This window comes from Pholcus phalangioides, unplaced genomic scaffold (genome assembly GCF_987345545.1).
Source record: "Pholcus phalangioides strain wild (caught in Gottingen) unplaced genomic scaffold, Ppha-v1.0 ptg000003l_1, whole genome shotgun sequence".
Taxonomy (NCBI): Eukaryota; Metazoa; Arthropoda; class Arachnida; order Araneae; family Pholcidae; genus Pholcus; species Pholcus phalangioides.
This window is the reverse complement of record NW_028301596.1, coordinates 41,065,934-41,089,902: the sequence shown is the minus strand read 5'-3', so window position 1 is coordinate 41,089,902 and position 23,969 is coordinate 41,065,934. Positions and strand designations below refer to the sequence as shown.

Here is a 23,969-nt window from a genome sequence, read left to right as displayed (position 1 = left end):
GGCGTCTACATGAGGTGGGCTTGCTTCTTGGATCTTGTCGGCCAGCTCAGCCGTTTTGTCAAGGGTTAGTGGGCTCACGACAGCGAGTATAGATCGAGTAGATTTGGGTAGTTGTTGCAGGAAGAGTTCTGTCAATAGTTCGTCCGAAACGCTGAGAGATTCCGCTCTTCGTTTTAATTCACGGAGAATGTCAGACGGTTTCCGATCTCCTAATGGCTCACAAGCGAGAAGTTTCTTAAGCTGTGTAGACGAGGATTCACTGCAACGTGCGACTAGTTCGTGCTTTAGTTTTTCGTATGGCTCCGAAGTTGGCGGGTTCATGAGAATGTCTCGTACTAGAGATGCGTTATCTGGAGGAAGATTTGCAACGATGTAGTTGTATTTTGTTTTTGACTCTGTTATCGGTTTCGGAGCGGCTAACTCGAAAGTGCTTTCACACATCACGAACCATAACGATACATCACGCACGTTGAATGGCGGTATAACTACGGCACTCACCTCTGCCATGGTGGTTTCTTTTGCTTCACGTCCGATGTCGCCAATCTTTAGTTGATATATTTACACTTTATTTACAACGGATAATATTTACATAATACGAACGGGGATGCTGGTAGAGGAAAATGTTCCCCGTGCATGATGAGACGCAGACACGCGCGTCGGTGAGTGAGACAACATCAACCATCAACAAACCGAGCCAGACGCCTTTGACCCCCGATTTCTGTTGTGATGCCACCAGCAGAAAATAGACTAATAATTATACAAGCTGGGAAGATACGCCAGCGCCATCGTGTGGACAGCACTACAGCTTGTTTTAGGTCTAAATAAACAAAAATAGAGTATTCATTGTTATTGTAGCCGGTATTTAAATAGTGACAGATTTTGATTATAGCCATTTCAGTGTTTTCATTTTTTTGAAAACCGAATTGATTCGCGGCCAAATAATTGTTATGGTTCAAAAAACCTATTAGTTGTTGATTTATAAATTTTTCGATTATTTTAGAGAAAACTGGAACAACCGATATTGGTCTGTAGTTTATTATTGCATTTGGGTCTCCTTTCTTATAAATTGGGTAGACAAAAGAAAATTTTAATTCATTGTAGAAGTAATTTCCACTTATAGATGAATCAATGAGATGTTTAAGTACATCAATATCATGGGATGCAATTATTTTTAACATTTTTGGAGTTAGGCCATCCTATCAAGTTGCTTTAGTTTCATTTAATTCATTTATTATTCTTTTCAAGAAAGGGATGTCAATATCCATTGACATCCCATATCCATTGATGTCATTGAGTTTATAACATCACATTCCAGCTTTCACTTTGATAAGTACTTTTACACCAAGATTTGTATTATTTAAATTTCTTTCAATAAATTCTTTGTTAAATTCATTTTCTAAAACTTGTGGATGCTGATGAATTGGTAGAACTTGCTTTCCACTATTTTTATTGAGCACAAAATAGTTTAAGCATTTCCATTGCTTCGTTTGTCAGTACATTCAACAAATTTAGCCTTTTGATACTCTTGTTTAGCTTTTCGTATTGAAATTTTCAACATTTTATCATAATTTTTGTATTCTATTTCATACGATATTATATATTAAGATATTTTCTATATTTTTTATACAATTTTTCTTTGATATTTATCTTTTCTATTAGTTCATTAGTAATTCATTTATCATTGCTTCTTTTAGTAATGTTTCATAGTAATGATGATTTAGTCCACAGATTTGAGTTGAGAGTAATTATGGTTAGGAAACGTTGATATTTTTGTTTGGTTTCATTTTCATAAAAAACATTTTCAAAAGATATGTTTGAGATGAAATTTTCAAATATTTTGTAGCTAATTTTTGTCTTAATGCAATCTGGGTTATTTTTGATACATTGCTGGTCTTGATAATCAATCTATCCTAGGATTAGGTAATGATCTGTAATACGAGTTTTGAGTACAGTAAATTGTTGTATAGAATTTTTATTTGTTCTGTAAATACATGATCGATACATGTTCCACCTCCATTTCTTTCTGTAGTTACAGATTCCTGCAAAGCATCGAAACCATTTACAGCCATTACGTCTAGATAGTTTGATATTTCGTTAGTATTGTTACCTACGATATGCTTGTAACTGGAGATATAAATATTAATATATCTCCTAGTTTTTTAATAAATATATTAAGTTCTTCATTAAACTGAGGTATGGTATGTGCATGAGACCTATAAAGCAATAAAATGTCAATATCAAAAGCTGGTAAATTTATATATACAGATTCAGCAGTTTCCATTTGGCGAAGTTTTTTAACACTGTTAATTGCTTTTTTTATGAACATAACACCACCTGATTTGTTGTATGCTCTGCAATCGGAATACATGTAATAATCATTCGTGCAATCATAGTTAGTAATATTATAGCTCAATAATTCGTTTTCTTTAACCCAAGTTTCTCTTAGACATATTAAAAACTTTGTCAAAATATACATTTATGGCACAAAAATTGTAAAGACATTTTCACATTCAGTTTGAAAATAGGCAAAAAATGGCATTTATGGAATTTTGCCTGAACGTCCGGGCTCTCTACAAATATAATATTAGTAATACTTTAATAGGCAACACTACACACATCCAGTCCAGAGAGTGTCGACGTTCAATGACTTACAAGCGGTTTCCGGACCATAGGACCAGGACCTAATAGCCCGAAAACCGCTTATAAGTCACCCCAGACATATTGTAAATCTGATTTCTCAATGGAGCACATTTTCTAATTCCCTCCCTTTACCTCGCCTCTGCTGAAAATCGAAAGAAAGCCTACTTCATTAAAAACGGTGTGGCATTTTCCACGTAGGATATGAATAGAATAAATCACTAAAGATTTATTCTATGGTGCTTTAGGGGGTTTTCTTTTCAAGCTTTTCTAAAAATGTTGACAATGTCCACATGAAATTAACAAAGCCGCTGAACTTCATGAGCCCAACGAAAAATCCATTTGGTTCTAAAGCAAAAAACTAATACTAGTTTTCTATTCTGAGCCACAAAGATTGTTATCGGGATCAGAATACAACTGTGGATGAAGAGTCTCACTGCGAAGTAATTACAAAGGCTTGACGTAGTGTGGTACATCTGTGTATACATTCGCAGTGGAGAAAGATCGGCTTTGATCAGGGCATTAGACCGTGATAATTTTTCACGAATTTCTGGTGAACTCTTTTACTCGTTAGAGAAGGCTTTGATTGTTTCCCCAGCTTTTATGGGGTGGACTATCGCAATTATGGCTATTAATATTAAACATATATAAAGGCGAAAACGGTTGCAGTGATCCTTAGCGGTAGTCAGCACGGCTTCGAGATGAAGCTTTGTAAGGGTAGTAGGCCATGCCTACTATTACTTTTTTGGACGTGTGTCCTAGCAGTGGTCACTGCTCAATACGGTAAGTGGTCTGAAAGTAATATTGAATATTATTTTTTTTTAATTTAAAAATTTTCAGAAGTAAATTTTTAAATATATATATATGTTTATTTTCTGATCATGAAATCTTGTTAATAATCCATGCAGTTTACCTTGGAGCAGGCTTAAGACATTTTGCTTCAGGCTCAATCGGTTCTATTCAGGGCCGAATAATTTTTCTTGCCAAAAGTTCTGGTTCACAAATTGCAAGTAAACCTTACGATTGAAATAACTATTGATTTGTTCTCACTATTTCCACTGCCTGAGATGATAAAATGAAGTTGAGTTCGGTTTGAATGTCTCCACTATTTCGTCAATGCAGTATCAGTAATATTTATTTTCATGGGTTTAGGTGTGGAATCATATGGAATTGTTTCATCTCAAAATTGCGTAATTTTTTTGAAAGGATGTGATATATTTTACCCTATGACACCCGATGCCACAGGTGTGTGTTTCTCACTATAGAGATTTTCTTTCTTTTACCTCGGGGAGTTGAGCCCTGACTTGAAGGATTGTGTAAATTTTGAGTTACGGAATCCTTCGGAACATAAACTTTGGGAGCTTTCATCAGACACCACTGAAAGTTCAATGTTCGGTGGTTTCTTTTCATGGGGTTTCCGAAGATGGCTTCCAGAAGAAAGTGCCTCCGGGAAAATTGTATTTTATTGCATGAAATTCCACAAGAAACTTCTGGAAAAAGTTGTATGTGAAGATAAATTTAACCTGTGCGGAAAATATTTGAATGAATCGAACTATTTCTTTACAAAAAAAAAAAGTAGTTGGAAAAAAAGAAAGTTGAAAATTAGCCGACATTTATGTTTTTTGATGCATTTTCTTACTTTCAAAAATGCACAAAAAGGAATTGAAAAATCCAAAGAATGAATGCTCGAATCTAAAAGGGTTATACCAATCATAAAGAACAAATTATACCCAGAAGCAAATTCTTATTAAAGACATTTGAATGGATCATAACAGCTACTTGTAAACTTTCGATATCCGCATCCTAGTAATTAATCATATACCGATAGCCTACCTCCTGAAAATGTGCAAAAGTACAAATCGGGTAAACTGGGGGGGGGGGGGGCTTTCCTTCAAATTGCAAATAACATTTATCAATACCATTGAGAGAAAAGTTGCTGAAATTTCTACCGGTAGCCGCGATGTTTACTTTATTTGTAATGATTGCTATACAGGCTGTCCCAAATCGTTTGCACAGCGGATATCTCTGTAAGGGGCCGTTCAAGTATTACCTAAGCAAATTCTTAGCCATTTTAACCCCTCCCCCATTGTCAGCAAAAGTCAGCAAAACTCTGACCCCCCCCCCCCCCCCCGTCAGCAAAATTTCGTCATCAGCTCTGTCCCTATGAATCCTAACGCATATTGGTGGGATCAGAGACGTACACGAAGGGGCATGGGAGGGTCGTGCACCCCTCCCAAGATCAAAAAATTTATTTTTTTAATGCAACAAAAAATAATTTTTTAAAATTGAAATTTTGGAAGAAAATACCTTTATATGTTATTATAATCAATTTCTGATCATTTCAATGTTATTTGGAGGCTATGAACGCAAAATTTATCTGTAATAAATTCATTGCGACCTACCCTCTAAGCAATACAATGATAAATCGCATGAAGGCCCGCGGACCAAATATGGCCCCGGGGGGGGGCGGGTTATCTGATGCGGCCTGCCCTCCTCAAACCTAATTTTTTAAAAATGAACTAAGCGGCACATCTACAGATCGCTCAAGTGTCCCGTGATACAATTCCAGAACATTTAAGCAGCCCGATGGGATATTTTCAGATCACTTGAATGACCCGGGACACAGTTTCAGAACACTTAAGCGATCCGTGACACATTTAGAGATCCCTTGAGTGACTAGATCCCTTGATCTACATCACTCAAGTTACCCACGGCACATTCTCAGATTATTCAAGTGATCCGCGGCATATAATTACGGATCACTTGAGTGATCCATAGTACAATTCCAGAGCACTTCAGCGACCCGGACACATTTCCAGATCACTTGGATCCGCGAAAAATTTAGAGATCACTAAAGTGGCTCTGTATGGCACTTATCGATAGGGGGATGTCATTGCATGTGCCCACAAATTATCGAATGGTTTTTCTCGTTTTTGGCGCCCCGAGTAAGATGCTATTAAGAATATTTCATAAAGGGTAAATGATGTAAGCGTTATACACCCCCCCCCCCGTCATCAAAAGTCAGCAAATCGGAAATCCCCTCCCCCATCCATGGTGACGTAATACTTGAACGGCCCCTAACCGTTCATTTTCGAAACATACTTTCAATTACAAAAAGTTTTCAAACGACGTGCAGTTACTTAAAATAAGAAAATTTGTTTCCGGGATCGTTTACATAAAGTAATGAAGAAATTTCCTTTTTAGACGGTCCCCGTTTGCTCAAAAACCGAATTAGAAAGTTATTGCCCTGACTCTTCTGAAGCTGACAAAAAATCCTACGTTTCTATAATAGTGCAATATTCACTGAAGTATTCAAATTCAAAAAGACGGAGGGAAATTTGGAAAACACAGCGTTAAATGCGGATAAAACGGTTTATCCGTAAATAACGCTACTTTCCCAAATTTCCCCCGTTTATCAAATTCGAATATCTCAATGAATACTGCACGTAGAAACGTGGAATTTTGATTTTGTTAGCCTCACAGAAGAGACAGGGCAACAACTTTGTAATTGATTTTGAGTACACAGGGAATGTACAAAAAGTAAATAACTTCATTTTTTTTTAATGTATATGACTACTTATATATACAAATTTTGCGGTTATAAGTAACAGCGCACCATGTGTAAAGTTTTGGCAATTGAAAGTATGTTTCGAAAGTTAACGGTTGCAGGGATATCCACTATGCTAACAATTTGGGACAGCTTGTATGGTTATTCGTATAGCTTTGATATCGAAGAATTTGAAACATTTAAAGCTTAACGTGCAACTTCTCAGTGATAAATAATCCATCTTAGTGCAGAGGTTTAGAAAATTGACTGAAGCAAAGGATGAGTTCTGTGGAGAAAATTCATCTGCCTCTGCAGTGAATCGAACCACCGTCCCCTTGCAATTCGGGAGAGTGCGCTAGACCACTATGCTACAGAAGAAACGAACATCTTTATTTAGAGGATATACGCTGAACTGAGGACAATGTATTGACAGTGAGACCAAAGTTGGTTCCAAAAGTCGAGGTGCGAACGCGAGTCGATCTCGCGATTAATAAGTCTAGAGCAACAAACAATTGAGAGCAACATTCCTCCCACGGTAAAATCATTAATTATTACAGTTCACTTATAGTTAGAAAAATATATGGCAGATGACAGCACTGTAACAAGCATTACACAAACAAACTTCGCGTTAGGTTCACAACAGGAACACACGTACCCATTCCAACATGTTGAATTATTTAGAAGTTTCCCCGAGGAATATGAACGAGGTGTATGTGTGGTTCAGTAGTTAGACCTAAGTCAACTAATAGCTCATATATGCTGAGATTTCCCACCAGATGGTGACGTGTGAAAATGTGATGTCACTCTCTACTATTCAGAAACAAAGGAAAAATATCGTTGCTTGTGTAACGTGTGGTCTAGTGCAACAGTCCGGATTGCGAGGTGAACGTGGCTCGATTCCGCACTGAGTAGGTTGACTTTTGTTTCTTGAATTCACCTTCATAACAGTCAGTTGTCTAAACCTTTGTATGAATATCGGACAACATCATCAAGGTATAAACTGATCTCCTCACAGAATTTAATGAATTGGTGAACATGGTTTCTATATATCAACATGACTCGTCAAAGTTTCGAAGACAAGAAGGAATTCATATCCATCAACTTCTCTCATTGTGAAATTACAATTATTTTTCGGGACCGTGGTTGATAGTACTTGATCGGTGTTTAAGCTAAAAATATTAGGGGCACGTCAAATAAATCTATATTCCGTCTGGAAGAAGCCTAAACAATGAGAAATGCTCGAATTTTCTGCAGCTTAATCTTTCAAGTACGTCCCTTATCAGAGTCACTAATTATTATCATCAGTTTAAACAGTTAAAATAGTCAGTTTTTTTCGTCGTTAGTGTAGCATTTAGTTTTCCCGAACGTCCATAACTTCTTTACCATCTCTTCAGCGATGTCATTGCTCGTAGATTTTAGACGCATGAAACAAATATTATTGACAGACACTGCAGCGTATAATTACAAAAACGTTTTTGCTTTCGTAGTTGCGCTTTCAATTGATATATTTATCAATTGAATATTGATATTGATTGAATTGATTTATTCCAATATTAAATTTTATCGAACCTAAAATAAAATGATATGAACTTAAACATCCTATAAAAGTTATTTCTTCTCAGCCCCAGAATTTATTAAGCAGGCATTTACCTCGTCCATATTCCTCTCAGGAACTTTTGACGAATTGGTACATGTTGGAATGTGTGTGCTTGCGTGTAGTGAACGTTCCGTGAAGTTTGTTTCTGTGTAATGATTGATATGTATACTGTGCTGCCATCTGCCCTCATTTTTTCATAACTATGAAGTGTAATTGTTGAATAGTATACAGTTGTAGGCCTATTGCCCTCTTCGGCGAGACTTTTTAACGGCTCAATGCACTTCTACTGGATCGTGGCTACTTCAATTGAAACTATCCTGGAATTTCAATTCCATACAGCTCTTTTTCTTGGAAACTGTCTTCTCAAAATGACACCAGTCGATAGAGTCTGCAAATCATCAATCAATCATCAGTAGTATGTAATCAGCAAAACTAAATCTAGCTGTTACCGATAGCTAAACCGACCACGTTCTGCCTCAAGTGATAGGGGTAGTAAATCACTGGTGATGCATCGGTGGGCACTACGGTTCTTTAATCCAGCTCAGCTATAACGAACAATGTAAGTTTTCACAATCAAAAGTAACATCAATCGTGTTACATAACCCTTAACTGGCGTTGTGCAAATTCTGTGCGTAGCTGGCGTTCGGGGGGTGATTTTGACCCTAGCAAATATTAATGCATTTTAAAAATCAAAAATGAAGTTTTCATTTAAAAAAAAGCGATGGATTTTTTACATGCCTTCATTCATCCATTGATTAGTTCACTAAATAATTTTTCAAATTTTTTTAATTGTTTTCCCAAAAATTTTCTTTTAATAAGACCCCTATTCGAAAAAAATGGAAGGACACGGGATTTTTTAAATTTTTTTAAATCATATATTAAATTTTTGAACACAATTCTCGCGATCAAAAACTCAACAGATATGAATAAAATATACTCAGAAAATAAAATTTACAAATTAAAATAATACTTACTACATTTTCACAAGCACCAAAATTAGTCTTATAACTAAGTCGGAAACACAGTACTCCTAAACAACACTGTGAATATTGATCAAACAGATCTTGCGTATAATTCACTAAAAACATTATCCTCATGCTCAAATTGGATATCCGATGTTTCATTATTAATTTGAAATCGTTATCAAGAAAACTAGCGCTCTTCCGAGACGACATTTCGATCTCAACACTTCGGCCGTCGGACAAAAAATTTCTTGGTGGTGTCATTATGACCCTACCGACTTGATCAACGAAATAACGGAAAGAAAAAATAGAACAACTTCATAGAATTGATAAACACGTGTAAACAACTAGCTTCAAAGGTACTGATAACAGGATGCACCGGATTCATTTCTTTCTCAAGGGAGGGGCGTGTGGAGTAATGCGTGGGGTCAAAATGACCCCACAACGCCAGTTGAGGGTTAACGATACATACTTGGTATTTCAGTGATTCTTGTTACAATAGGCACAATGTACTATGCTTTTAAAATTCACTTCTGGTATATTCTATAATAAGGCCGTAATGTATTGATTTTGAAAAAGCTGTCATTAAATCTGAATAATTTTTCACTTTACTTTCAGACTACAGTTATCAGTACTATGATGGCAATTACCCAAGCTCTGGGTCAGGAGGATCTGGAGGAAACTCCGGTGGTTCATCTGGATCACCAGGTGGTGGATCTGGAGCAAACTTCGGTGGTTCATCCGGATCACCAGGTGGTGGCTCTGGAGGAAACTTCGGGGGTTCATCCGGATCACCAGGTGGTGGCTCTGGAGGAAACTTCGGGGGTTCATCCGGATCACCAGGTGGTGGCTCTGGAGGAAATTTCGGTGGTTCATCCGGATCACCAGGTGGTGGCTCTGGAGGAAATTTCGGTGGTTCATCCGGATCACCAGGTGGTGGCTCTGGAGGCATGTCCGGTGGTTCATACGGATCACCAAGAGGTGGCTCATCGAATTCACCTGATGGCGACTCATCGGTTTCACAAAATGGCTGGTCACCTGGACGCTTTCCCGGAGGAAGTGATAGGTTCAGTGGCAGCTATTCAGAATCTACTAGCAGTAGCGAAAGTTCCAGTTACAGCAGTAGTAAACAAAGTAGCAAAAAGTATAGTTATAGCTCGGAAAATGATTCACCAGATGATGACTCTTCACCATCAAAAACAAAAATGTCATTCGAAAGTGAGTATGCCGAAAATAAGGCCGCGTCAAGCAGCTCTACTAGTTCATCCTCAAAATCTGGAACCTTTACTTTTGAGAAAGACACTCCGGATGGTGGAGTGGAGTACGTGTATGAAGATGAACCCGTACAGAATTCCCAGAGCAGTCCAGGGAAAGATAAATATCCAAACAAGTACACCACAAAAAATTACACTGAAACTCTGGATGATGGTACGATAATGTATTACTACGAATATGCATACGGTCCAGATGGTGAGCCAGAAAGAAAGGTAGAAGACTCTCCACGAAAGAAACCTGTCGGAGGAAAGAAGAAGCCAACAAAACCTGAACGCAAAAGTCCAAGTGGAAAAGATGTTCCAAAAACAAAGGACAATAAGATCACGACAAAGAACTACACCAAAACCCTAGACGATGGTACAATTATGTATTACTACGAATACGAATATCCACTAGATGATGATGACTCATCACCCCAAAGACGACGACCTGACGGAAAGAACCCTTCCAGGGGAAAAACTCCCAGATCAAAGCCTGGAGATAAGCCTAGGAAGCCAGGAGATAAATCACCTGATGGCAAAGATGTACCCAGGACAAAACCTAACAAGATCACAACCAAAAACTACACCAAGACTCTTGATGATGGCACAATAATGTATTATTATGAATACGAATATCCACTAGACGATGTTCCACCAACGACAAAAGAAAAACCGAAGACCCCAACTGGGAAGAACAAGAGACCGAGAAGACCTGGCCAGAGTCCAGACGAAGACGATGATTCACCAACAACAAAAGACAAACCAAGGACTGGTAAGAACAAGAGACCGAGAAGACCTGGTCAGACTCCAGACGAAGACGATGATTCACCAACAACAAAAGACAAACCAAAAACCCCAACTGGAAAGAACAAGAGACCGAGAAGACCTGGTCAGACTCCAGACGAAGATGATGATTCACCTTCAACAAAAGACAAACCAAAAACCCCAACTGGAAAGAACAAGAGACCGAGAAGGCCTGGTCAGACTCCAGACGAAGACGATGATTCACCAACGACAAAAGACAAACCGGAGACCCCAACTGGAAAGAACAAGAGACCGAGAAGACCTGGTCAGACTCCAGACGGAGATGATGATTCACCAACGACAAAAGACAAACCGGAGACCCCAACTGGAAAGAACAAGAGACCGAGAAGACCTGGTCAGACTCCAGACGAAGATGATGATTCACCTTCAACAAAAGACAAACCGGAGACCCCAACTGGAAAGAACAAGAGACCGAGAAGACCTGGTCAGACTCCAGACGAAGACGATGATTCACCAACAACAAAAGACAAACCGAAGACACCAACTGGTAAGAACAAGAGACCGAGAAGACCTGGTCAGACTCCAGACGAGGATACGCCAGAGGATGAAGACTATTATGATGATGATGGAGATGACTCTACACCCCCGAAACGAAGACCGACAGGAAAGAATCAAAGAGGAAAATCTCCTGACGAGGGAACTCCAGAATCAAAGAGACCAGGTAAGTAAGCCAATCAGTTGTATTTTCTTTTCCCTGAATGATTTTGTTAGTTTATAGTAGTATTTTAGAATCATATATATATATGAAAAACTATTGGTATAGAAATGCAATTTCCTAGGTGGAAGAAAACCAACCGATGACAAAACGCCCGACAGAAGCCCACCAACAAGACGGCCGGAAGATAAGGATTCACCTGATGGACGAACACCTAAAGGTAGACGTCCAGGAGATAAAGATTCTCCCGACGGAAGGTCACCAACAGGAGGTAGACGGCCACGAGACAAAGATTCTCCCGACGGAAGACAGCCAAGAGATAAGGATTCCCCTGATGGACGGTCACCAACAGGAAGACGTCCACGGGATAAGGATTCACCTGATGACCGATCACCTACAGGTAGACGTCCCGGTGATAAAGATTCCCCTGACGGACGATCACCAACTGGAAAACGTCCAGGAGATAAGGATTCGCCCGACGGAAAATCACCAACAGGAAGACGTCCAGGAGATAAGGATTCCCCTGATGGACGGTCGCCAACAGGAAGACGTCCAAGAGATAAGGATTCGCCTGATGATCGATCACCTACAGGTAGACGTCCCGGTGATAAAGATTCCCCTGACGGACGATCACCAACAGGAAAACGTCCAAGAGATAAGGATTCGCCCGACGGAAAATCACCAACAGGAAGACGTCCAGGAGATAAGGATTCCCCTGATGGGCGGTCGCCAACAAGAAGACGTCCAAGAGATAAGGATTCACCTGATGATCGGTCACCTACAGGTAGACGTCCCGGTGATAAAGATTCCCCTGACGGACGATCACCAACAGGAAAACGTCCAGGAGATAAGGATTCGCCCGACGGAAAATCACCTACCGGAAGACGTCCAGGAGATAAGGATTCCCCTGATGGACGGTCACCAACGGGGAGACGCCCAGGTGATAAAGATTCTCCCGATAGAAGATCACCTAATAGAAAACGGCCAGGAGATAAAGATTCCCCTGATGGTTCATCACCGACTGGAAAATCCAAGAGACCAGGGAAAAAACCAGATGGAGATAAGCCCGATGATGATTATTATTATGAATATTATGATGATGATGATGATACACCTCCGAAACGAAAACCTACAGATAAAACTCCAGGTGGAACTAAACCGGGTGAGTGGCGCTTCATATATAAAATTATTTTGTCTTTTAGAAAGTATTAATTTTCGCTATTTTTCTACGAGCTGTTGTAGATAAATCATTACAAATGTTATTAAGGCGGAGATATTACAGTTCGAAAATATATGTACAGTGGAACTTCAGTTATCAGGCGGTTTGGTTAACGAGCAATTCGCATCACGAGGAAAAACTTCGCGAATTGTTTATTCATTTTCACGTTGTCACATTTAAACTGACGGTTTTCTGTTTCCCCTCACACGCCTGTTATGGAATTGTGGATAATATTGTATTCTATAGTTTTCAGTAAGCGTGTATGACTCGGAAATGCGCAAACAAACAAGCTCTCAAACATGCGCATCTAGACCGAAAAAAAAACCATACACCAGAACACTGAGATGTGCGATGGTGGGCATAAGAACGATTTTTTTTTACTTTTGAAGCGTATACGGACATATCACCGTTAGAAAATATATGTACAGTGGAACTTCAGTTAACGAGCGGTTCGTTTAACAAGCAATTCACATCACGAGAAAAATATTTGTGAATTTTTTTCATTTTCACGTTATTATCACTGAGCTAATAGTCTTCTGTTTTCCCTCACACGCACTCATGGAATTGTGGATAATTTTATTGCCCCCCCCCACCCTTACAGTTTTCTTAGATTCTTTTTAAATTCTGGAAAAATTGTGGGCTTATTCCATTATTGAACCTGACTTTGAGAGGTGGGGGGCTAGCTCATGAATAGGAGCCGCTACTTGTCGAAGAGATTGTGTGCTTGGGAAAGACGATGGACTAGAGGTGCATGAGGATGGCATTCAAGAACTAGTGGTGAAAATATCTAGGATTTGACGGTAGGTGAAGTGATGGATCGCTTTTACACACACCGGGAAAAGTTTAAGGAAGGTGTCTCATCTGAGGAAGAGAGAAGGAAAACTCCCTCACATAAAATGAGATTAGAGACATATGTGGAATATATGGAATGTGAAATCTGTGCAGAAATCTGTAGAAAAGATCCACACAAATAAAGCTATAACAGTGTGCGAGCAATGAATCTGTCCAACGAACACTGCAATTTCTCATCCTCCAAGTGTCATTGGATAAGGTTATTTTTGAAAGTCGCGCAAAAAGAACAAGCTATTCGGATAACAAGTACGGTGGCGGGACAATTTACTCCCGATAACTGATGTTGCACTGTATATTAGAATCATTTGTCAGCGCAATCCTCGAAAATATGTTATGAAATTATACTCTTACTTAAAACTTACAACTATCATTAATATAAAATTCCCTAACAAAATACTAAAAATGTTTGCTAAGCCTACATGAGTATTTCTAGAAGTTTCCGCATTAAAAGATAAACGCAATATAAGTGGTTCTAATGCTTTTCTGCATGAGCTTTATCTAATCAAAATTTTTCTTAAATCAACTGAATTGGTTTCACATATTGCAGATATTTTTGAATCAATGTTTATGAACCCCCTTAAATAACAATATCACTATCCCTTATTTTTGTTCATGAAAGCCCATCATCTAGTAGCAGAGCTTCCAAATTTTACATTCCCTAATGATATCATTTTTAAAGGAAAATTTGTCCGTAGGGTTGAAATTGTAATAACGTAATTACACAATTAAGTACAATAAAGCACAATAATATATTATTATGATTACAAATATCCAGAAGACGATTCACCAACAAAAGACAAACCAAAGACGCCGACTGGTAAGAACAAGAGACCGAGAAGACCTGGTCAGACTCCAGACGAAGACGACGATTCACCAACAACAAAAGACAAACCAAAGACGCCAACTGGGAAGAGCAAGAGACCGAGAAGACCTGGTCAGACTCCAGACGAAGACGATGATTCACCAGCGACAAAAGACAAACCAAAGACTCCAACTGGAAAGAACAAGAAACCGAGAAGACCTGGTCAGACTCCGGACGAAGACGATGATTCACCAACGACAAAAGACAAACCAAAGACCCCAACTGGGAAGAACAAGAGACCGAGACGACCTGGTCAGACTCCAGACGAAGACGATGATTCACCAACGACAAAAGACAAACCGGAGACCCCAACTGGTAAAAACAAGAGACCGAGACGACCTGGTCAGACTCCGGACGAAGACGATGATTCACCAACAACAAAGGACAAACCAAAGACCCCAACTGGGAAGAACAAGAGACCGAGACGACCTGGTCAGACTCCGGACGAAGACGATGATTCACCAACGACAAAAGACAAACCAAAGACCCCAACTGGGAAGAACAAGAGACCGAGACGACCTGGTCAGACTCCAGACGAAGACGATGATTCACCAACGACAAAAGACAAACCGGAGACCCCAACTGGTAAAAACAAGAGACCGAGACGACCTGGTCAGACTCCGGACGAAGACGATGATTCACCAACAACAAAGGACAAACCAAAGACCCCAACTGGGAAGAACAAGAGACCGAGACGACCTGGTCAGACTCCAGACGAAGACGATGATTCACCAACGACAAAAGACAAACCGGAGACCCCAACTGGTAAAAACAAGAGACCGAGACGACCTGGTCAGACTCCGGACGAAGACGATGATTCACCAACAACAAAGGACAAACCAAAGACCCCAACTGGGAAGAACAAGAGACCGAGACGACCTGGTCAGACTCCAGACGAAGACGATGATTCACCAACGACAAAAGACAAACCGGAGACCCCAACTGGTAAAAACAAGAGACCGAGACGACCTGGTCAGACTCCGGACGAAGACGATGATTCACCAACAACAAAGGACAAACCGAAGACCCCAACTGGTAAGAACAAGAAACCAAGAGATGATGATTCACCTGACGGACGATCACCTACAGGTAGACGTCCTGGTGATAAAAATTCGCCTGACGGAAAATCACCAACAGGAAGACGACCAGGGGATAAGGATTCTCCTGATGGACGGTCGCCGAAAGGAAGGCGCCCTGATGATAAAGATTCTCCCGATAAAAAGTCACCTACGGGAAGACGACCTGGAGATAAGGATTCACCCGACGGCTGGTCACCGACTTCAAAAACCAGGAGACCAGGCGAAAAACCAGATGGAAGTGATAAGCCTGATGATGATGATTACTACTATGAATATTATGATGATGATGATGATGATACTCCCTCGAAACAAAAACCCACAGATAAAACTCCAGGCGGAACAAAACCAAGTGAGTTTCCTTAAATTATTTTGTCTTTCGCCACTCTACTACGAGCGTTTATATTTATATTGCGATATATTTATTTAAAAACAACAACCCATAAGTCGTTTTCTCAAACATGCGCATTTTTCATTTTCTCTCAAACACACGAATTATACTTTATATCCCTTTAAGCGATAGAAAAAAAACCATACACGAGAAGGCTGAGATGCGATAGAGAGTATATAAATTTTTTTTTTTCTCAAGTGCAAACGGACATAACATTTTGGTAAAAATATATGTATGAAAATCATTTGCAAACGTAGAAAATATATTTTGAAATTACTCTTACGTAAAACTTTTAATCACCATTAATAATAAAATTCCCTAACAAATGACTAAGAAGGTAGTAAGAATTTGCTACGATCAAACCTAACTATATACTACGAAAAGTTTCAGCATTAAATGAAAACGTAATAAATGGTTCTAACGCAACTCTGCATGAGCATCATCTCTGTACCATTTTCGGTATATTCATTGAATTGGTTTAATATCAAAATCACCATGCCTTCCTGTTCATGCGTACCCATCATCCTATAGCACAGCTTCCAAATTTTAAACATTCTAAAAAAACATTTCTCAGTAGGGTTGAAAATGTAATAATTTACATTTAACACGTTAATATCGTACATAAATATAACACGTTGAGCACCTATGAACGCGTCGCCCTTCAAAATTTGCCCTGCTTGACAAAAGGCTTGAAGTGTTCAGCGAGACCGCAATTGTCATTTTGTCATTGTGTATGCTAACACCACTTCTGTGAAATACTCCATCGCTACTCTCATCAAACCAAAAATTTGTAAAAGTTTTTATTCTTACAGAATTAACGTAAACGTTTTAGGAAATTAGTTTGTTAAAAATTCGAGAGATTTTTTTTATGGTTTTTGCATCACAAAGTATCCTTACTTTTTGCCCGAAAATCTTCAAGAGAGTTAGTTGGTGCACGCAAATTTTCCAAAAAAACACATTTTGCAATTTTTCAATTTTTGAATACTGTGCTATGAAATTTTCTGCGTCTAACTGTGTTAAAGTTTTTGTTCAACCTGTAGCAAAAATATTTTGATATAAACTGCAGGCAGGCATTACAGATGGTAATGTCTTTCACTAGAATGCGTTTTTCTCAAAACTAAGATTTTTGTAGATGAGGAACATTTTATCGAACATCACTCATTCAAATGTCTTGAAACTTTGTGTGACTTTCAACACTATGGTGTTATATACTTTATATAAGTGCGAGCTTTTAGGATTTTAATTGTTGGTATTTTTTTCTTGAATTTTAATTTTTACAACATGCAACTTTTTTGAAAATTACCAAAATTTACTCATATTTTATGTCATAATTATTTTTAAAGTAACGAATAAAAAATCTCCGTGTTAAAGAATGTAACAGCATAGTGTTGGAGACACACAAAGTTTCAAGCCATTTAGATGAGAGGTGTTCGAAAAAAATGCTCCTTATCTAACAAAAAACTCAAACCTTATCTGAGAAAAAAGCATTTTAATGAAAAACAGTAGCATGTATAATGCCTGCCAGCAGTTTATATTAAAATATTTTAAAAATATTTTTAGTACAGGTAGAGAACAAAAATTTGAACACAGTTAGACGCAAAAATTTTCATAGCATTTAAAAATTTAAAAATTAGAAAATTTGTTTTTGGAAAAATTTGAGTGCACCAACCCCTTCAATTAATTTTTTCTTGAATTACAATGTCCTATTCAAAATAATGTGCAGAGTTTGACACAATCGCGGTCGACATTGCATTAAACTTCGCCCAAATGGTAACAAAATTAAAATTATTAATTTATTTATAAATACATACCATATGCATACATATACGTAAATAAAACTATTAATTTATTCTTATTAAAAAAAATAAATAAAATACCGAGCATCTGCATATCATTGTCACTTTTACCATAATAATACAGTTCATTTGCAGACGTATGACGATGCGAAACTTTCATTAAACTTGGAATGCCACAATAAAGCATCATAAAGACAAATATTTTCAATTAAATCAAGAACAAAAATGTGCAATAAATAGATAATTTCTTGATATTTACGATAAAAATCATTACAAAAAAAAACACATACTTCAAATCGAATTCGTATCACCATCAACTATTTTCGCTATTGAATAGACGTAATTACTAGGTAATGAACATAAATCTTAATTCACACTATAAGATGTTTCTTAGAATAAGCACTCATATCCCTCAACCCCATATAGGTAAAAAACCAGAGGATAAAGACACTCCAAGTGGGAAATCGCCCACAGGAAAACGCCCAAGTGATAAAGCCTCGCCCGATGGAAAATCACCGACAGGAAGACGTCCAGGAGATACAGACTCTCCAGATGGACGGTCACCAAAAGGAAGACGCCCCAGGGACAAAGACTCACCCGACGGAAAATCGCCAACAGGAAGACGTCCAGGAGACAAAGATTCACCAGATGGAAGGTCACCAACTGGAAGACGTCCAGGAGATCGAGATTCTCCTGAGGGCCGTTCACCAAAAGGAAGACGTCCAGATGATGATTCACCCGACGGACGTTCACCAACGGGAAGACGACCAGGAGACAGGGACTCACCCGACGGAAAGTCGCCAAAAGGAAGACGACCAGAAGACAGAGACTCACCCGACGGTAAGTCACCAAGAGGAAGACGTCCAGATGATGATTCACCCGACGGACGTTCACCAACGGGAAGACGACCAGGAGACTCACCCGACGGAAAGTCGCCAAGAGGAAGACGTCCAGATGATGATTCACCCGACGGACGTTCACCAACGGGAAGACGACCAGGAGACTCACCCGACGGAAAGTCACCAAGAGGAAGACGACCAGACGACAGAGACTCACCCGACGGAAAGTCACCAAGAGGAAGACGACCGGAAGACAGAGACTCACCCGACGGAAAGTCGCCAATAGGAAGACGTCCAGATGATGATTCACCCGATGGGCGTTCACCAACGGGAAGACGTCCGCGAGATAAAGATTTCCCTGATGGCCGTTCACCAAAAGGAAGACGCCCGGGAGACAAAGATTCGCCTGACGGTAGGTCACCAAAAGGAAGACGTCCAGATGATGATTCACCCGACGGACGCTCACCAACGGGCAGACGACCAGGAGACAAAGACTCACCAGAAGGGAAGTCACCAAGAGGAAGACGACCAGGAGACAGAGACTCACCAGACGGGAAATCGCCAAGAGGAAGACGTCCAGATGATGATTCACCCGACGGACGTTCACCAACAGGAAGACGACCAGGAGACAAAGACTCACCAGACGGGAAGTCACCAAGAGGAAGACGACCAGGAGACAGAGACTCACCAGACGGTAAATCACCAAGAGGAAGACGTCCAGATGATGATTCACCCGACGGACGTTCACCAACAGGAAGACGACCAGGAGACAAAGACTCACCAGACGGGAAATCACCAAGAGGAAGACGACCAGAAGACAGAGACTCACCTGACGGAAAGTCACCAAGACGAAGACGTCCAGATGATGATTCACCCAACGGACGTTCACCAACGGGAAGACGACCAAGGGACAGAGATTCACCCGACGGACGTTCACCAACGGGAAGACGACCAGGAGACTCACCCGACGGAAAGTCACCAAGAGGAAGACGACCGGAAGACAGAGACTCACCCGACGGAAAGTCGCCGAGGGGAAGACGTCCAGATGATGATTCACCCGACGGACGTTCACCAACAGGAAGACGTCCACGAGATAAAGATTTCCCTGATGGCCGTTCGCCAAAAGGAAGACGTCCAGGAGACAAAGATTCGCCCGACGGTAGGTCACCAAGAGGAAGACGTCCGGATGATGATTCACCCGACGTACGTTCTCCAACGGGAAGACGACCAGGAGACAGAGACACACCCGACGGAAAGTCACCAAGAGGGAGACGCCCAGATGATGATTCACTCGACGGACGTTCACCAACGGGAAGACGTCCACGAGATAAAGATTTCCCTGATGGCCGTTCGCCAAAAGGAAGACGTCCAGGAGACAAAGATTCGCCCGACGGTAGGTCACCAAGTGGAAGACGTCCAGATGATGATTCACCCGACGGACGTTCACCAACGGGAAGACGTCCACGAGATAAAGATTTCCCTGATGGCCGTTCGCCAAAAGGAAGACGTCCAGGAGAAAAAGATTCGCCCGACGGTAGGTCACCAAGAGGAAGACGTCCAGATGATGATTCACCCGACGGACGCTCACCAACGGGAAGACGTCCACGAGATAAAGATTTCCCTGATGGCCGTTCACCAAAAGGAAGACGTCCAGGAGACAAGGATTCGCCTGACGGTAGGTCACCAAGAGGAAGACGTCCAGATGATGATGATTCACCCGACGGAAAATCACCAAGGAGAAGTCCAGATGATGATTCACCCGACGGACGTTCACCAACAGGAAGACGCCCACGAGATAAAGATTTCCCTGATGGCCGTTCGCCAAAAGGAAGACGTCCAGGAGACAAAGATTCGCCCGACGGTAGGTCACCAAGTGGAAGACGTCCAGATGATGATTCACCCGACGGACGTTCACCAACGGGAAGACGTCCACGAGATAAAGATTTCCCTGATGGCCGTTCGCCAAAAGGAAGACGTCCAGGAGAAAAAGATTCGCCCGACGGTAGGTCACCAAGAGGAAGACGTCCAGATGATGATTCACCCGACGGACGCTCACCAACGGGAAGACGTCCACGAGATAAAGATTTCCCTGATGGCCGTTCACCAAAAGGAAGACGTCCAGGAGACAAGGATTCGCCTGACGGTAGGTCACCAAGAGGAAGACGTCCAGATGATGATGATTCACCCGACGGAAAATCACCAAGGAGAAGTCCAGATGATGATTCACCCGACGGACGTTCACCAACAGGAAGACGCCCACGAGATAAAGATTTCCCTGATGGCCGTTCGCCAAAAGGAAGACGTCCAGGAGACAAAGATTCGCCCGACGGTAGGTCACCAAGAGGAAGACGTCCAGATGATGATTCACCCGACGGACGTTCACCAACGGGAAGACGTCCACGAGATAAAGATTTCCCTGATGGCCGTTCGCCAAAAGGAAGACGTCCAGGAGACAAAGATTCGCCCGACGGTAGGTCACCAAGAGGAAGACGTCCAGATGATGATTCACCCGACGGACGTTCACCAACGGGAAGACGTCCACGAGATAAAGATTTCCCTGATGGCCGTTCACCAAAAGGAAGACGTCCAGGAGACAAGGATTCGCCTGACGGTAGGTCACCAAGAGGAAGACGTCCAGATGATGATGATTCACCCGACGGAAAATCACCAAGGAGAAGTCCAGACGATGATTCACCCGACGGACGTTCACCAACGGGAAGACGTCCACGAGATAAAGATTTCCCTGATGGCCGTTCACCAAAAGGAAGACGTCCAGGAGACAAGGATTCGCCTGACGGTATGTCACCAAGAGGAAGACGTCCAGATGATGATTCACCCGACGGACGTTCACCAACAGGAAGACGCCCACGAGATAAGGATTTTCCTGATGGTCGGTCACCAAAAGGAAGACGTCCAGGAGACAAAGACTCGCCCGATGGTAGGTCCCCAATAGGAAGACGACCAGGAGATCGAGACTCGCCCGACGGAAGGTCACCAAGACGGAGACGTCCAGATGATGATTCACCCGACGGAAAGTCACCAAGAGGAAGACGTCCAGATGATGATTCACCCGACGGACGTTCACCAACAGGAAGACGTCCACGAGATAAGGATTTCCCTGATGGCCGGTCACCAAAAGGAAGACGTCCCACTGATGATGACGACAGTCCTGATGGGAGACGGCCAAAGGGCAGTCGTCCTACTGACGATGGTCCCGATGGACGGCGGCCGAAAGGAAGACGCCCTACTGATGATGACGACAGTCCTGATGGAAGACGTCCAAAGGGCAGACGTCCCACTGATGACGGTCCTGATGGAAGACGGCCGAAAGGACGTCGTCCCACTGATGATGACGATAGTCCTGATGGGAGACGACCAAAAGGCAGACGTCCCACTGATGATGGCGACAGTCCTGATGGAAGACGTCCAAAGGGCAGACGTCCCACTGATGACGGTCCTGATGGAAGACGGCCGAAAGGACGTCGTCCAACTGATGATGACGATAGTCCTGATGGGAGACGACCAAAAGGCAGACGTCCCACTGATGACGGTCCTGATGGAAGGCGGCCGATAGGAAGACGTCCTACTGATGAGGATGACGGACCTAATGGAAGACGGCCAAAGGGCAGACGTCCGACTGATGAGGACGACGGACCTGATGGAAGGAGGCCAAAGGGCAGACGTCCCACTGATGAGGACGACGGACCTGATGGAAGGAGGCCAAAGGGCAGACGTCCCACTGATAATGGTCCTGATGGAGGACGACCAAGAGGAAGGCGTCCTACTGACGATGACGACAGTCCTGATGGAAGACGGCCGAGAGGAAGACGTCCCACTGATGAAGATGACGGTCCTGATGGAAGACGGCCAAAGGGCAGACGTCCCACTGATGAAGATGACGGTCCTGGTGGAAGACGACCAAAGGGCAGACGTCCGACTGATGACGGTCCTGATGGAAGACGGCCAAAGGGCAGACGTCCCACTGATGAAGATAACGGTCCTGGTGGAAGACGACCAAAGGGCAGACGTCCGACTGACGATGACGACAATCCTGATGGACGTTTCCCTCGTGGAAGACGCCCTGGCGATAGAGATGAGCCTGATGGACGTTTCCCTCGTGGAAGACGACCTGGCGACGAAGATGGGCCTGATGGACAATCTCCAAGAAGAAGACGTCCTTCTGATGATGATGACAGTCCTGATGGACAGTTCCCACGTGGAAGGCGGCCAGGTGTGAAAGATAGACCTGATGATGAAGAACCTGATGATTGGTGGCCGTTCCCCTCAGACCAGCCGGACGATGAAACACCAAGAGGTAGAAGACCTAAAGGTAAACGACCATCTGATAAAAAGAAGCCAGAAGTGAACAATATTGTAAAGGAGGTTTGGACGGAAGTTTTAACTGAGATTGAAACTTATGAAATTTGGATCACCCGAGCCAAAACCCTGAAAGGAAGACTATGGTTTGGCTCCCGCAAACCAAGTCCTGCCATTTTCGAACCCTTGAAAAAACCATCAACGGATGCGAGAAGACCGAATCTGACAGGTAAGAATATTTGTTAATATATTTTTAGTTTTCCCACCTCAAATTATAGGTTGCAATGATTTTTAAATAGGACCTATATCATACCGAAGCCGTTTTATATGGCGCAAAGAAGCCTTTGTCTGAATTTGTTTCAAAGACATATTTCAACATTCTTCAAGACGAATTTCCAAATTTCTCTTACTGGTTTACGCATTTCGGCCCTGTAATGAAGAGCCACATTCAGAACATCGTGGTCTAAAACAATAAATGAAAACCGTTGAATTGAGGGGACACAGGACACGCGAAAGTCGAGAAATGCAGAAAAATGTAGCATATATTTAAAAATTAATTAAAAATTTCTTATTTACCCAATTTCTTCAAATTTTTTAGAGTCACATTTAAAGTATGTATAATTTGATGTGCATCCATCAAATTTTACAAAATAGGTTTTTTTTTTGTTTTGGCTGACATGCAAAACTTGAAAAAAAATTCAAAATGGATCGTACACACCACCACTGCGCACACAATTTCATCTGCCCAAATTGGAATTTCTGCATAAAAGAAATTCTTGTTTGTTTATTCACAATGAACTAGGATCTTTAAAATATGAAAAGTGAAATTATTTTTAAAAATTCAGACTTTAAAATTTTAATTTTATAAAATTTCCAAATTTTAATTTTAATTGAGATGTCTACCATTCTAGTTCATTCTATGCGCTTAGGCGAGGGACACATACCAGACAAATTTCATGGGCATAGGAAACATAGTTCATGAGATATCATGCGCGCAACGACAAGAATTGATGTTTTGAGAAAAACGCGTTCAAAGATTGTGAAGTATGAATTTTTTTGGAATTTATTTTTTTCTCGAACCCAATACCATACAGATTCATGAGAACAGCCTCAATGTTCAATAATATAATCAGTTTTT

General features: G+C 41.3%; 1 protein-coding gene across 1 annotated transcript in view; it reads left to right on the top strand.

Moving 5' to 3' along the window:
• LOC149088613 (uncharacterized) overlaps positions 1-23,969 on the top strand; it is a 92,916-nt gene that overhangs the window by 46,762 nt on the left and 22,185 nt on the right. The window contains exons 13-17 of the mRNA XM_089252131.1: positions 3,286-3,420; positions 9,362-11,485; positions 11,604-12,641; positions 14,326-15,840; positions 18,102-23,060. Coding sequence (XP_089108257.1) covers positions 3,286-3,420; positions 9,362-11,485; positions 11,604-12,641; positions 14,326-15,840; positions 18,102-23,060 — 9,771 coding nt within the window. The remainder of the gene's footprint in view (positions 1-3,285; positions 3,421-9,361; positions 11,486-11,603; positions 12,642-14,325; positions 15,841-18,101; positions 23,061-23,969) is intronic.